Here is a 17,301-nt window from a genome sequence, read left to right on the forward strand (position 1 = left end):
CGTTCCGCCCATCGTAACTGTGCTAACACTTCCCTCGAGCGATCTCAAACTAATCGGACTGCTCGGCTGTCGTCCGCATCCCTAGTGTTTAAACAAAATTGGTATCAATTAAATGGTTAAATTAAACCAGTTAAATTAATCTGGAAAAGATAAAATTAGATTAGAAAAGAAAACTCGGCTGATTGCAAAACCGGGGCCAATTCTGTGCTCCCACCCAAAATGAATTTATATCACATGGGGTGAAAATCGGGCGGGTGCCAGAATGGACAAGTAATCCAGTCCAGCGGTTTAATACCCAAGTGGTGAAGTTGAAAATTTCCTCAGATGAGACAAGTTGGGCACATTTGCTAATTAACCTTTATTGAACGCACTGAGATCTGAGTGCTGATTATTTACTTTAAATCGATTGCTATTCCTGATTATCAATGCAGTTAAAATAGGGATAATTTTACCGTTTGGCGATAATGTAAATGGACGTTATTGGATCGAACGCTGGTTATACCTTGACCTCATTTTCATCGCACCGACTTCAACAGAATGAAAAATCGGGAAAAGTGTTAACGCCTGTTTTAACCAATAGTTAAAATTAGCCCAATGTGTCTAAAAACTGCACTCAAAAACATTTTACTTGGGCACACAAATATAATGGGGGTGATTCTAACTTTGGGCGATGGTGTAAAGCGGATGATAACAAATTAAATGTCCACCTCGGCCAATATTCCCTCCCATTGAATTAAAGAGTAGGGGAAATTGAGTGGGGTTTATTCAATATCGCCCCTTTAACACCATCACCCAAAGTTAAAATTACCCCGAAGGAAGTGCTGTCTATGCTTGAACTCTCCCTGTCTTGATGCTTGTATTTGATGTCACTTCCCCATCACCGTAGAGATTCCACTCACTCTGTCTCCTCGTTTCAAAGATGCTGTCCGCGATTTACCACCACCCACCATAGCCTTAGAGTCACATGATGGAGTGTTTGAGAAAGGAAAGGAGGCTCGGATTGAATGCAGATCCCCCGGTTATCACCTGGGCAGCACCTTTTATCTGAAGCAAGATGGGGAGGACATGTACATTCTACAAATCACCGTTCCCGACGGCGAGGACACGGCCACCTTCGACATCAAGAATCTCACTATCAAACAGCAAGGGAATTATCGGTGTTTCTATAGAAACCAAAAGTCAGGGCGATGGAAGAGATCAACTCTCAGCGATCCAGTGCAGATAATTGTACTCGGTAAGATTCATACGATGCCTATTCCACAGTTTATCAATAACTTTGCTTGCGTTTCGATCTCATTCACTCACTTGAAAATCGCTTGCCTTCTTGTCTTCTTCATACTGACGAGACTATTTCTGTCCGACCTGCCTTTTCTCGTTTCACCTAATGTCCAAGTGTCCCATCCTATGTATAATTGCCTGCTGAATTCTTCTCCTAACCCATCTCTTCATCGTGTTGGCATCAACACTCATCGGGCCTCCTCCCACCCTTTCTATTCAAGTTACTTGGGAGCTGAATTTCCTCGGGGCTCCTTCCACTCCTCCACCGTAACTTTGGAGGAAACCCCGTTTACTCTCGACTTCCACTGTTTACAGTGGTGAATTTTGGAGAAATGGAAGGTAAAAAGTTTAATGATACAAACCGTGCCATCTGCCTATCATTTGCTGATTCACCTTGCCTTGCTTCTTACTCTGTTGAACCTTAATTGGCACTTTGCTTCATCCTCTAAGTCCGTCTCCCTCTATCTCTCTCATTGTCGCTCTATCTCTGTCTATCTCACTGTTTCTCTCTCTGTCTCGCTCTCTCTCTCTCTCTCACTCTGTCTCTCTCTCTCTCTCTAACTGTTTCTCTCTCTGGGCCTCTCTCTCTCTCCCTCTGTTTCTCTATCTGTCTCTCTCTCTCTCTCTCTCACACACACACACACACACACTGTTCCTCTCTCTGTCCCTCTCACTGTTTCTCTCTCTGGGTCTCTCTCTCTCTCCCTCTGTTTCTCTATCTGTACTCTCTCTCAAACACACACTGTTTCTCTCTCTGTCTCTGTCTTTCACTTCCTCTCTCTTTCTCTCTGTTTCTCCCTCTGGGTCTCTCTCTCTCTCCATCTGTCTCCCTCTCTCTCTCTCTCTAATACATCCAAATTGAGCACATTAGTGCAGATAAACTTTGCAGCACCTTCATGGGCTTTGTGGTGAATTTTTACTTTTACCAAAGTTAAAATCGTTTGGGGCTTTAAACGTGCGGTCAAATTTCCACCGCCCGTTTTGCCTCCCAGCGCAAGAAATGAAAATTCACCCATTGTCCGTGCTCCATCGATCTTGATGCTGAAGAGCTTAAATAATATTTGGAAGAAACATATTAACGTTAAACGACAGGTTAGACTTCCTAATCTCATAAATATAACTCGGATGTGGGTGTTGTATTGACCACGTGAACACATCCCGAATTCAGTAATCAGAGAGCGTTTTGCCTTCTTGGAACAAAGCAAAGTATTATCCTCGGCCGCAAATTTAATCTGAACAGCCTCTTATGGCTGCTGAATACATAAAATTGGGGGGGGGGGAGGGATTTGTTTATATATGGCACGTAACGTCCAAAGTTAGGTTAGTGTCCCAATTCATCTTGCATACGTCTTGTGTATATGCCTGGTTAGCAATTTGTGCTGTTGAGATAAATGTTTCTCAGTTAAGGTAATGGAGGTATATATATATATATATATACACACACATTGATATTCATTTTCAGTGTTGTTTGTGACATAAGCATTGGGCCAAAAACAGAAAATTGGCCGGATGTGGGTGTTGTATTTTAGGTTAGGATCCGAAGGCATAATTTGTCCAACACCATCAATCCTCGAGCGATACTCTCATGGGTGATATGCAACATTCCGAGCTTTGAAAATATAACCAATTTATAATCTCATCGTTTTTTTTTTGTTGCAGACAAGACGTTGAAAACGCCGTCTCCTGAACCTCCAAGAATACAAGGTAGAGTAAGGATTCTAACTACAACAATGTGGGCCATAAAATAATTTCATTCAATTCATTATATCTCGATAAAATCAAGCATCGTTGCGATTTGTGTAGAGAGGGCAAGCAGCTACATATGCTCTTCGTTTTGTTTTCCATCTTGAGTCAAGACATGTTTTCCCACCATGTCGTTAGATTCTGCGCTGTATGATTCTAGGATTCTATGATTGTTGGTGAAGGTTTAAACTAGAATGGCAGGGGGATGGGAACCTGAGCAGAGAGACAAGGATAGAAACAAAAGACAGAAAGGGAAGAAGCAATAGTGGAAGGCAGAGAAAACAAGGGTGAGAAACAAATAGGTCCATAGTGCAAAATAATAATAAGATGACTAGCAATCTTAAAAAGACAAGTCTAAAGGCATTGTGTCTTAATGCGCGGAGCATTCGCAACAAGGTAGATGAAATAACAGTGCAGATAGATAGTAACGGGTATGATATAGTCGCGATTAAGGAGACATGGCTGCAGGGTGACCAAGGATGGGAACTGAACATCCAGGAGTATTCAATCTTTAGGAAGGACAGACAAAAAGGGAAAGGAGGTGGGGTAGCGTTGTTAGTAAAGGAGGAAATCAATGCAATAGAAAGGAAGGATATTGGCTCGGAAAATCACTATGTGAAATCTGTATGGGTGGAGCTAAGAAACACCAAGGGGTAGAAAACGTGAGTCGGGGTTTTTTATAGGCCCCCAAACAGTAGTGGAGATGTAGGGGAGAGCATTAAACAGGAAATTAGAGAAGCATGCAAGAAGGGTACATCTATAATCATGGGCGACTTTAATATACATATAGATTGGTCAAACCAAATTAGCAACAATACTGTGGGGGAGGAATTCCTGGAGTGTGTACGTGATGGTTTTCTAGATCAATACGTTGAGGAACCAAATAGAGAACAGGCGATTCGCGACTGGGAATTGTGCAATGAGAAAGGATTAATTAACAATCTTGTTGTGTGGGGTCCTTTAGGGAAGAGCGACCATAACATGATAGAATTCCTCATTAAAATGGAAAGTGAAGTATTCGAATCCGAAACTAGGGTTCTGAATCTAAATAAAGGAAACTACGAAAGTATGAGGTGAGGATAGATTGGGGAACTTTACTAAAAGGGATGACGGTGGATAGGCAATGGATAATATTTAAAGGACGTGTGCAGGAATTACAACAATTATTCATTCCTTGGCTTACAAAATAAATTAGGGATAGTATTAGATCCAAAGAGGAGACATATAAAATTGCCAGAAAAAGCGGCAAGCCTGAGGATTGGGAGCTGTTTAGAATTCACCAAAGGAGAACAAAGAGATTGATTAGGAGGGGAAAAGTAGAGTATGAGAGTGAACTAGCAGGGAACATAAAAACTGACTGTAAAAGCTTCTATAAATATGTCAAGAGAAAAAGATTAGTGAAAAAATATGTAGGTCGCTTACAGTCAGAAATGGGCAAATTATAATGGGGAACAAAGAAAAGGCAGAACAATTAAACACATACTTTGGTTCTGTCTTCATAAAAGAGGACACAAATAACCTCCAGGAAATATTAGGGAACCAACGGTTTAGTGAGAAGGAGGAACTGAAGGAAATCAGTATTAGTAAAAAAAATAGTGCTAGGGAAATTAATGGGGCTAAAGGCTGACAAATCCCCAGGGCCTGATAATCTACATCCCAGAATACTAAAGGAAGTGGCCCTGGAAATAGGGGATGCATTGGTGGTCATCTTCCAAAATTCTATAGACTCTGGAACAGTTCCTACAGATTAGAGGGTGGCAAATGTAACCCCACTCTTTAAAAAATGAGGGAGAGAAAAAACAGGGAATTACAGACCAGTTAGCCAAATATCAGTAGTGGGGAAAATGTCGAGTCTATTATAAAGGATGTGATAACAGAACACTTAGAAGGCATTAACGGGATTGGACAAAGCCAGCATGGGTTTATAAAAGGGAGGTCATGCTTAACAAATCTACTGGAGTTTTTTGAGGATGCAACCAGTAGAACAGGTAGGAGAGAACCAGTGGATGTGGTGTATTTGGATTTTCAGAAGGCTTTTGATGAGGTCCCACACAAGAGGTTAGTGTGCAAAATTAAAGCACATGGGATTGGGGGGAATATACTGGCATGGAGTCAGAATTGTTTGACAGACAGGAAACAGAGAGTAGGAATAAACGGGTCTTTTTCCGGGTGGCAGACAGTGACTAGTGGGGTACCGCAGGGATCAGTGCTTGGGCCCCAGCTATTCACAATATATATCAATGATTTGGATGAGGGAACTGAATGTAACATTTCCAAGTTTGCAGATGACACAAAGCTGGGGTGGAATGTGAGCTGTGAGGAGGATGCAAAGAGGCTCCAATGTAATTTAGACAAGTTGGGTGAGTGGGCAAGAACATCGCAGATGCAGTATGACGTGGATAAATGTGAGGTTATCCACTTTGGTTGAAAAAACAGAAAGACTGATTGTTATATGAATATTGATAGATTGGGAAAAGGGGAGGTGCAACGAGACCTGGGTGTCCTTGTATACCAGTCGCTGAAAGCTAGCATTCAGGTGCAGCAAGCAGTTAGGAAGGCAATTTGTATGTTGGCCTTCATTACAAGAGGATTTGAGTACAGGAGCGGGGATGTCTTACTGTAGTTGTACAGGGCCTTGGTGAGACCACATCTGGAGTATTGTGTGCAGTTTTCGTCTCCTTATCTGAGGAAGGATGTCCTTGCCATGGAGGGAGTGCAACGAAGGTTTACCAGACGGATTCCTGGGATGGCAGGTCTGACGTATGAGGAGAGATTGGGTTGACTAGGCCTGTTTTCACTCGAGTTGAGAGGAATGAGAGGTGATCTCATCGAAACATATAAAATTCTAACAGGACTAGACAGATTATATACAGGAAGGTTGCTCCCAATGGCTGTCAGTTCAGAATCAGGGGTCACAGTCTCAGGATACGGGGTATGCCATTTAGAAACAAGATGATGAGAAATTTCTTCACTCAGAGGGTGGTGAACCAGTGGAATTCTCTACCATAGAAGGCAGTGCAGCCCAAGTCATTAAATATATTCAAGAAGGAGATAGATATATTTCTTAATGCTAAAGGGATCAAGGGATATGGGGGAAAAGCGGGAACAGGGTACTGAGTTGGACGATCAGCCATGATCATTTTGAATGGCGGAGCAGGCCCGAAGGGCCGAATGGCCTACTCTTGCTCCTATTTTCTATGTTTCTATGTTTCTGTTAAGAGATACAAAGAAACTTAGAGCTACGCCATTCAGAAGTCAAATCACTTTGCACTTTTTCATGAAAAGCAGACTCGAAATCTGGATCATTTTTCCCCGAGAAACTGTAGATGCGAGGTCCATTGACATTTTTAAGAGTGAGATTGGTAGATTTTTGTTCGGTGCAGGCTATGATCAAAGGCAGGTAAATCGAGTTCATGTACATTTTAGATCAACTGAGTAGATTCGTCCAAATTATAGAAATTCGGATGCCGGAGACAAATCCGCTTATTGGTTTCATTAATATTCACTGAAAGTACAAGTTAGCAATAGGTCTATATACTTATTGATAGGATATTCCTCGGGTTTCCCTTGAACTCTATCCAATCCAGGCGAATTCTCAGCACCAAATGCCTGAGGATTACTGAAAGTTACCTTATTTATATTGCTAAATGTGCTGACCCAAACAATTCTTAGCCATCTTTGAAGGCGACAGGATAAGTTGAGAAGATTGTTACAAAGTATACGACATCATGGACTTCATAAATAGAGACATAGAGTACAAAAGCAAGGAAGTTATGCTATTTTTTTATCAATGAAAGTTTAGACACAATTTGGAGTTTGTCCAGTTCAGTGCACCACACTTTCAGAAGGATGTGACGGCCTTGGAGAGGGTGCAGAGGAGATTTACTACAATGCTACCAGGGATGAGGGACTCCAGCTATGTGGAGAGACTGGAGAAGCTGGAGTCGTTCTCCTTAGAGCAGAGAAGGTTAAAATGAGATTTAATATAGGCGTTCGAAATTATAAAGGTTTTTGATGGAGTAAATAAGGAGAAACTGTTTCCATTGAAAGGAGGGTCTGTAGCCAGAGGACACAGATTTCGGGGTTGAAGATGAGAGTTTATTTTATTCAAAGGAGGATGGAAGCAGATTCAATTATAAATTTCAAAAGGGAAAAGGATGTATACTTGACAAGGAAAATTATGCACGGACACATTGGGTTGCTCGTCAAAGACCAGCTACAGGCATGATGGGTGAATGGTCTCCTTCTGTGCACTATGATTCTCTGATTCTCCGAATTTCGCGATTATTATCACGTGATCATTATGTGTCATACGTTACAACACCAGTAGATGGCAATGTTGCACCCCATACACTCAAAGCAAGTATACTATATCCTTTTGGGGCACTTAACTGTATTAATGCCTTGTGTAGTTAGGTTATTTAAGTGTTGCTTTACTCTGTTTGTATCCGTACTGACGGCTGGATTTTATTGATCCCGACCCGGAAGTGGTTGATGATGATGCTGAATTCAAAAGCTTTAGGATCCTTCGCCTCTCATATGGCTGATCGTTATCACTGCAAACAAAGTCTTTCCTGCTCCTACTCCTGGGTGGACTGGGCGTAGCGAATATAGGAACATCGGTGAGGAGCAGCACACCAGGTAAATGGGCCATTCGATTTCCTGTTCAATTCAATTAATGGAAGAGAGTTCCCTGGCTCATAGTGTGCAGTTTCCCCAATAAGTGGCATGGCCCAACAAAGTGGAATTTAATTTCTGGGCTGGCTTCTCTGAGACAAAAGTTGCTTTTATTGTCTGACTGTGCGAGGATGCAACTCTATAATCAACTTTATTTATTTGGAATAGAGAACGTTTGGACATTGACTGGGATTGTTGCAGGCGGAGTTACATTGATTCTGATTATCACGGCAATCGTGTGGCATATCTGCAGAAAAAAATGTGAGTAATGATCTCTCTAAAAGCGTCAGTAATAAATGTGGCCAAGTCGTTAACTGAAGCATTCTCGAAGATACCACTCTCTCACCTCGTTTAGTGGTTATTCAGCTGGTAGCCACTGGAAGAATCTGATCCTTCCCACCCTGTTGTAAGTATGTATGCATGTTAGATTTGTTAAGAATCAATTTTTCATCAAATTAACAGCCATCAGCTATTGATATTACGCCTGGTGACTTCGCAAGTGACGTTCTAGAACAATGGGCGGAACTTTCAACCTGGTCGGAGGCATAAAACTCGCGGGTAATGGAAAGCAAAGTGTATTCCGGGCGGCTGATCCCACACAGCCAGGTTTACGCCCCACTGAAGTTCAAAATTCCGCATAATGGGTGGAATTTTAACTTTGGGCGATATCGAATTTGCCGATTTTTATTTTCCATTGAAGTCAAAACAGATGAAATCGGGCGGGATGTATAATGGGCGCCTATTTCGACATCACCCATTTTACGCCAATTCCAAAGTTAAAATTACCCCTAATGTAAGGGGCGATATCTACCGTGGATGTTGTTAGTTAGTGGGTGGGAGAGCTACATTGTTGCTTCACTGTTAATGAAAAATATTTTACTAACTTTGACTTTAGATCTAAAGGAAAACTGTAATCAACTTTTTTTGACTTACAGCAAAGTCCAGGAGGAGGAGAAATGAAGCGTGAGTAACTGTTGCGTTTTACAGAGATTTCGCAATTATGGAATCGTTTTTGTTATCAGGGAGTTTATGGTAATGCATGATTAGTTGGTGCCTGAATGTAAACTAGCTGGCTTTCTTTTCTTTTAATAGATCCTTTGCTTTTCATTTTTTTTTTATTTTAAATGTGTGATCGTTCCATTTTCTTCTACACTGAAGTTGTTTCCTCTGCTGGGAGAGTTCAGAACAAGTGGGGACAATTCAGGAGTCAAATCAGGATGTACTCTGTCGCGCAAAGGGTAGTAGAAATCTGGGACTCTCTCCCGCAAAAGGCTGTGGAAGTTGCTGGTTGATTGGCGCTTTCAAGACTTCGAGTGATAGATTTCCGATAGAGCAGGATATCAAAGGATCTAGATCAAAGGCGAGTAAATGGAGTTGAGGTACAGATCGGCCATGATCTAATTGAATGGTGGAACAGGCTCCTGGGGCTGAAATGTCTACTCCTATTCCTAATTCGGCTTAGGCCACTCAATACAATTCAATAAAATGTTCACACAAACGTCCCGCAGTTCCCAAACAATCGAGTTAAATAAATAATTAATCACATCCGGGACTGTCTGAGTGTTTGGACGTGTACACACAGCGCATCCCTCCATTGGCCCTTATTTAATAATTTTAGGTAGGAGCCAGTCGCAGAATCTGATTTAGATTAGGGTCCTTGAAGAATTAATTAATTATCATTTCTATCAAAATGAAAACTCGACCACCTAGGCAATTGTAAAACGTAGCTTTGTATGGGTTCAATTAATTAATTAAATTCAATTGCTTAAATAAAAATCTGGAATTAAAATACTAGTATCAGTAATGATGGCCATGAAACTACCGGATTGTCGTAAAAACCCATCTGATTCACTAATGTCCTTTAGGGAAGGAAGCCTGCCGCCCTTACCCGGTCTGGCCTATATGTGACTCCAGACCCACAGCAATGTGGTTGATTCTTAATTGCCCTCTGAAATGGCCAAGCAAGCCACTCAGTTGTAAAATCTCGCTACGAAAAGTCATAATAAGACTGCAGCGGTTCAAGAAGGCGGCTCACCACCACCTTCTCAAGGGCAATTAGGGATGGGCAATAAATGCCGGCCTTGCCAGCGACGCCCACATCCCGTGAACGAATAAAAAAAAAAAAAAAAAAATTGGTTGTAGATATACTGCACCTGGTGAGGTCTCATAATAGTAGCGGACTGAATAAGCTTTAGCACTTGATTGGTTTTCGCTTCCTCTGAATTCAGATAGAATCATAGAATCGTTACAGCACAGAGGGAGGCCATTCAGCTCATCGAGCCTGTCTCGGCTCTTTGTAAGAGCAATCAAGTTAGCCCCATTCCCACGCTCTTTTCCCGTATCCCTACAATTTTTTTCCATTCAAATACTTATCCAATTCCATTTTGAAAGCCAAGATTGAATCTGCCTCCACCACACTTTCAGGCAGCGCATTCCAGATCATAAACACTCACTGCGTAAAAAAAATTCCACACGTCGTCCATGGTTCTTTTGCCGATCACCTGACATCTGTGTCCTTTGGTTCGCGACCCTTCCGCCAATGGGAACAGTTCATCTTTATTTACTTTATTTAAACCCTTCATGATTTTGAACACCTCTATCAAATCTCCTCTCAACCTTATCTGCTCTAAGGGGAACAACCCCAGCTTCTCCAGTCTCTCCACACAACTAAAGTCCTTCATCCCTGGAATCATTCTAGTAAATATTTTCTGCAACCTCTCTAAGGCCTTCACACCTTTCCTAAAGTGCGGTGCCAGAACTGGACACAATACTCCAGTTGTGGCCGAACCAGCATTTTATAAAGATTCATCATGACTTCCTTATGTCATGTTGGGAGACGCCATGTGACATCAGCCCCGATTTTAACCGGAGTGGTTTCGGCTGCGAAACGCATTTTACACCCCTCCCGATTTTACATTCCATTCAAACCCAATGGACAGTAAAATCAGATCTGTACATCGGACGCCCGATCCAAACCATTCCGGTTCCCGCCAGGCCGGTTAGTTTAAAATTGGGACTATCATCATACATCCAGGTAGAAGCAAACAAATTCATCTTTGGTAGCCCAGTTTTGCAGGATTAATAATGCTCATGGTTTGCCCTGTCCGCTTCCCAGTTTCTCACACAGCCGAGGCAGGCAGAAATCATGTTAATTTCCCTTCCATATCAAAGTATAGAGGAGACTAATCGGCGGAAATGGGCCCAGGTATTTACGGGTCGGCTGGTGAGGCCGAAAACGGCAGAAGAACATGGCAAAGCCGGAGGCGCGGAGGTCCTGCCGATCTCTTGGAGCTCCGCCTCCATCCCGGCAGCTAGCCAAATGCAATACCTGGCCGACGGACGGAGGGAACACTAGCAGCAGGAGGCCGCAGCCAGCCACCCTTGGGGACGACCCGGCAATAAGGGGGAGGGGAGGTCTACAACCGGGAGGGGGGAATTAGCAGGGGGGAGGCTGGAGATCGGACCTTGGAAGGAAGGCCCGCAATCAGGAGGGGGCAGGAGGCTGGCGATCGCGGCTGGGGTAGAAGTCTGGCATTCAGGCCTGGCGGGAGAACTCCTGCTCGTCCTGGCCCACATGGAGTGCAAAAACATTCTCTTACCTAGGGCAGCCGGCAGCTGCCGCTTCCGTTTAGTGGGGTACCACAAGGATCAGTGCTTGGGCCTCAGCTGCTTACAATCCATATTAATGACTTCGATGAAGGCACCGAGGGTAACGTGTCCAAGTTTGGTGATGATACAAAGCTGGGTGCGGAAGTAAGCTCTGAGGAGGACATTAAGAGTCTGCAAAGGGATACAGACAGGTTAAGTGAGTGGGCAAGATGGTGGCAGTTGGAGTGTAACGTGGGGAGATGTGAGGTTATTCACTTTAGTAGGAAGAATAGAAAAACAAAACATTTTTAAATGGTGAGAAACTATTAAATGTTGGTGTTCAGAGGGACACAAAAAGTTAGCATGCAGGTACAGCAGGCAATTAGGAAAGCAAATGGCACGTTAACCTTTATTGCAAGGGGGTTGGAATACAAGAATAAGGAAGTCTTACTATTGTACAGGTCTTTGATGAGACCTCACCTGTAGTATTGTGTACAGTTTGGGTCTCCTTATCTAAGGAAAGATATATTTGCCTTAGAGGCGGTGCAACGAAGGTTCACTAGATTAATTCCTGGGATGAGAGGGTTGTCCTATAAGGAGAGGTTGAGTAGAATGGGCCGATACTCTGGAGTTTAGAATAATGAGAGGTGATCTCATTGAAACATATAAGATTATGATGGGGTTTGACAGGGTAGATGCTGAGAGGTTGTTTCCCTTGGCTGGAGATTCTAGAACTAGGGGGCATAGTCTCAGGACAAGGGGTCGGACATTTAGGACTCAGATGAAGAGGATTTTTTCACTCAGAGGGTTATGAATCTTTGGAATTCTCTATCCCAGAGGGCAGTGGATGCTCAGTCCTTGAGTAAATTCAAGGATGAAATCGATAGATTTTTGGACTCGAGGGGAATCAAGGGATATGGGGATTGGGCGGGAAAGTGGAGTTGAGGTCGAAGATCAGCCACGATCTTATTGAATGGCGGAGCGGGCTCGAGGGGCTGTATGGACTACTCCTGCTCCTATTTCTTATGTACTTATGTTCTGCCTCTCCACGGCAAGTCACACGGGCACCCCATATTAATGGCTGTAAAAATGGCGGCCGGCTAGTAATCGGGGGGTTGTGGTCAAGTTCCGCAAATCACATTTTTTAACGCTTGCTCCCTCCCCCCTCCCCGACACTCTCCTGGCCGTCGTGAGGGCGGGGCGGGGTTTGGTGGTTGAGGGGGTTAAGTATCAAGGCCCACATGTTTACCAGTATCTATACAAGCTCGGCCCCCAAGATTTGATCAACCTACAGTATAAATTAGATAGAAATTATTTTAGTTTTATTTTCATGCCACTGGAAATTTAAATAAACCAATTACTTTGGAAAATTGTAAAATTCTGTGCAACAATTCCGTTCTTATTGATTCATGAAGACATTTGAAGTAACCAATGCGTAGATATCAGGGTGCTGTGGAGCTTCTTTGAGAATGATCACATATAAGAATCTTTGAATTCGGTTTGTTGGTTATATCGCTTTCAATCTACGTTTGTGAAACTTACAAAGTAAATCTGTTATTTGCTAAATGATGCGTTATTTTTTTTTAATTTAGTGCTAATCTTTGGACCACATTTGATGACAACATCAATACTCCATGTAAGTTTATTATTAAGTGTAATGTTAATTTTACAAACCTCTGTTAAATTTCATGCTAGGTACAGCACAGGGGAAGGCCATTCGACCCATTGAGCCTGTGCCGGCTCTTTGAAAGAGCTATCCAATTAGTCCCATTCCCCACAGCAATGCAATTTTTTGTTCTTTCAAGTATTTATCCAATTCCCTTTTGAAAGTTATTATTGAATCTGCTTCCACCGCCCTTTCAGGCAGTGAATTCCAGATCAGAAAATCTCGCTGTGTAAAAAAATGTTTCCTCATCTCCCCCCTGGCTCTTTTGCTGATCACCTTAAATCCGTGTCCTCTGGTTACCGACCATCCTGCCACTGGAAACAGTTTCTCCTTATTTAATCTGTCAAAACCTTACATGATTTTGAAAACCTCCATTAAATCTCTCCTTAACCTTCTCTGCTCTAAGGAGAACAATCCCAGATTCTCCAGTCTCTCCACATAACTGGAGTCCCCCATCCCTGGTACCATTCTAGTAAATCTCCTCTCCACCCTCTCTAAGGCCTTCACACCCTTCCTAAAGTGTGGTTTCCAGAATTGAACACAATACTCCGGCTGAGGCCTAACCAGTGTTTTACAAAGGTTTAGCATAACTTCCTTGCTTTTGTACTCTATGCCTCTATTAATAAAGCCCAGGATCCCATATTCTTTATACCAGCATTCTCAACTTATCCTGCCACCTTCAAATATACAAAAGTGCATAAACCCCAGGTCTTTCTGTTCCTGCACTCCCTTTAAAATTGTACTATTTAGTTTATATTGTCTTTCCTCATTCTTCCTAGCCAAATACATCACTTCACACTTCTCTGCGTTAAATTTCGTCTGCCATGTGTCTGCCCATTTCACCAGTCTGTCTATGTCCTCCTGAAGTCTGTTACTATCCTTCACATTGTTTACTACATTTCCGAGTTCTGTGTCATCTGCAATCTTTGAAATTATGCCCTGTATGCCCAAGCTCAGGTCATTAATGTATATCAAACAGAGCAGTGATCCTAATACTGACCACTGGGGAACACCACTGTAAACTTCCCTCCATTCAGAAAACAACCGTTCACGACTATTCTCTGCTTTCTGTCCCTTAGTCAATTTGATATCCACGCTGCGATTGTCCCTTTAATCCCATGGGCTTTAATTTTGCTAAAAAGTCTATTGTATCGTACTTTATCAAATGCCTTTTGAAAGTGCATGTACACAATATCAACCGCACTACCCTCATCAACCCTTTCTGTTACTTTATCAAAAAACTCAATCACGTTAATCAAACATGATTACCCTTTAATAAATCCGTGCTGACTTTCAGTTATTAGCCTATACTTTTTCAAGTCCCAATTAATTTTGTACCAGATTATTGTCAGTGAAATTTCTCCACCACCGAATTTAGGCTGACTGCCCTGTATTTGCCTGATTTATCTTTCTCCTCTTTCTTGAACAGGGGTGTAACATTAACAATCCTCCAGTCCTCTGGCACCGGCCCCATATCTCAGGAGTGTTGGATGATTTTGCCCAGAGTTTCGAATATTTCCACCCTTACTTCCCTCAGTAACCTGGGATGCATCCCATCTGGGCCGGGTGATATTTCTACTTTGAGTACTGCCAATCTTTTAAGTTCCTCCTCTTTATCTATTTTTATCTTAGCCAATATTGCCACTACCTAACCCTTTACTGCTACATTGGCAGCATCCTCTTCTCTCGTGAAGACCGATGTGAAGCATTAATTCAATAATTCAGCCATGCCCTCGGCCTCCACAGGAAAATCTCTTATTTTGTCCCAATCGGTCTAACCTTTCCTTTCACTAACATTTTACTGTTTACATGTTTGTAACAAATTTTGGGTTCCATTTTGTATTAGCCGCTAATATATGCGCATGCTCTCTCATAGCCTCTCTTATTTCCTTTTTTTTAGATCTTCTCTGTTCGGTCTGTATTCAGCCTGGTTCTCGACTGTATTATGAACCTTACATTTGTCATAAACCTCCTTTTCTGTTTCATTTAAATCTCTATACCTTTAGTCCTCCGGGGAGCTCTAACTTTGGATGCCCCTCCTTTCCCCCATTGTAGGAATGTAACTACTCTGTACCCGCACCACCCCCTTCCTTGGAGGCCTCCCACTGTTCAATTTCTGTTTTGCCAATTACCAATTTTTGATTCCAATCCACCAGGCCAAGATCCCTTTTTAACTCACTGAAATTAGCCTTCCTCCAATTAAGTATTTTTACACTTAATTGTTCCCTGTCCTTGTTCTTAAGTACTCTAAATCTAATAATATTATGATCACTGTTCACCAATTGCTCCCCCACTGAAACATGCTCCACCTGGCCCACTTCATTCCCCAAAACTAGATACAACACTGCTTCCTTCCTTGTTGGCCAGGAAACGCACTGATCAAGAAACTTTTCTTGAATATATTTCAGGAACTCCTCCACCTCTTTGATCCTTACACTGTTACTGTCCCAGTCTATATTGGAATAATTGATGTCTCCCATTATCACTACTCTACAGTTCTTGCATCTTTCTGTAATTGTCTTGAAAATGTTCTCCTCTATCTCCTTCCCACTATTTGGTGGCCTATGGTATACACCCAGTAGTGTAATAGCTCCTCTATTGTTCCTTAATTCTAACCAAATAGATTCTGTCTTTGACCCCTCAACTACATCATCCCTTTCCAGTGCTATTATAGTTTCTTTGATCAATACCGCCATCCCTCCATCCTCCATCCTTCATTCATTCCTTCCCTATATTTCCTAAATACCTTGTAGCCAGGAATATCAAGTATCCAATCTTTGAATCTCGCAGTTGCCCGCTGTCTGATCCCTTCTATTTCTGAACTATACTTTACTCTAGTGCTATTTGTCTCTCCCAGTTCTCTGTGCTTCGTGCCTCTCCTCTCTAATGTTTTATCCTGGTGCCCATTCCTCAGCCAAATTAGTTTAAAGCCTCCTCCACAGAACTGGTTAACCTCCCCGTGAAGACATTGGTCCCAGCTGTGTTGAGGTGCAACCCATCCATGTTGAACAGATCCCTTCTGCCCGAGAACTGGTCCCAATGTCCCAGGAATCTGAAGTCCACCCTCTTGCACTATTTCTCCAGCTATGCATTAATCTGTCTTATCCTACTATTGCTGTAATCATTAGTGCGTGGCATTGGTAGTTATCTCGAGATTGCTACCTTTTGAGCTTCTGCTTTTGAACTTCCTCCCTAGGTTCTGAAACTCTGACCTCAACACTTTTCCTTCCTATGTCACCACGTTGAACACGACTTCTGGCTGTTCCCTTTCCCCCTCAAAATGTTCCGCCCCCTCTCAATGATGTCCTTTACCCTGGCACCAGGAAGGCAACACACCATGCGGGACTCACGTGGATGGTTGCGGGATCGACTGTCTGTGCCCCTGACAATCGAATCCCTGGCAACAACTGCATACGTATATTTTGCTGTGCTCCCCTGTACATTCCTTTGACCCACGGTGCCAAGTTCCAGGCTGCACTGCTTCGAGGTGTCATCACCCTCACCAGCAATCAATACTGAAAAACAATTAGTTTGCGGCACACTGTCGGAGGATTCCTGCACTGCCTGACTCTTCCTACCCTGTCGGGTGGCCACCCACTTACCCTACCGTGCTCGCAGCGGCTGGGAGTGTGCGATCCAGGGAATTCCCAGGTCGGAAGGCTGTAAAGTGCCTCATCGAAAGATGAGGTGCTGTTCCTCGAGATTGCATCGAGCTATTTGACAAAGTTTGAAATGTCTTTCAACAGATAAAGGGAATTCAAACATTGTTGATTTCAGGAAGGCAGGATTTTAAGAAGATAATGAAGGAAATAAGACGGACAGATTGATATCCCATATTAGGTGCGGTGGGTTAAGACATTAAATCGAGTACATGCCAAGTCAAAGTAAGTGGATGCAGGTCACGGAAAGCCACGAGTTCAACAAGGACATTAATCCTGCAATTATGGGATCAGAAATCGTGCATTTGGGATAAGAATAGGGAAAATGGTAAACGATGGCAATTGATTGGGACAGCGAAATGAGGCGGTGGGATTAGAATTTGAGAAAATATAAACAATCCAGGTATAAAATGGGCGCCCATTTTACACCCTGTCCACCAATTTTCCTTCTCATTGAATTCCATTTTACACCGTGGCTCAAAGTTAATATTACCCCCAGAGAGAGAAAGAGGGAGAGAAGTGTGAACCGAATCTGCTCTGCCAGAAGGAGGCGGTTTCGGGTCCGACGCACGGTTTGTACCACCACATATTCTACGCTCCACTGGGCTTAATTTTAACTTTTGGAGATTGTGTAAAACAGCCGACCTTCAATGGAGATTAAACTTATACGGTCATTCTGTATAAGTTTAA

The 17,301-nt window shown here is 42.7% G+C and overlaps 1 protein-coding gene across 1 annotated transcript in view; it reads left to right on the forward strand.

The window, feature by feature from the left end:
• The window catches only part of LOC137308904 (uncharacterized), a 28,681-nt gene that overhangs the window by 8,531 nt on the left and 2,849 nt on the right, over positions 1-17,301 (forward strand). Inside the window, exons 3-7 of the mRNA XM_067977347.1 lie at positions 920-1,234; positions 2,938-2,982; positions 7,867-7,959; positions 8,634-8,661; positions 12,879-12,922. Coding sequence (XP_067833448.1) covers positions 920-1,234; positions 2,938-2,982; positions 7,867-7,959; positions 8,634-8,661; positions 12,879-12,922 — 525 coding nt within the window. The remainder of the gene's footprint in view (positions 1-919; positions 1,235-2,937; positions 2,983-7,866; positions 7,960-8,633; positions 8,662-12,878; positions 12,923-17,301) is intronic.

This window comes from Heptranchias perlo, unplaced genomic scaffold (assembly GCF_035084215.1).
Source record: "Heptranchias perlo isolate sHepPer1 unplaced genomic scaffold, sHepPer1.hap1 HAP1_SCAFFOLD_143, whole genome shotgun sequence".
Classification (NCBI taxonomy): Eukaryota; Metazoa; Chordata; class Chondrichthyes; order Hexanchiformes; family Hexanchidae; genus Heptranchias; species Heptranchias perlo.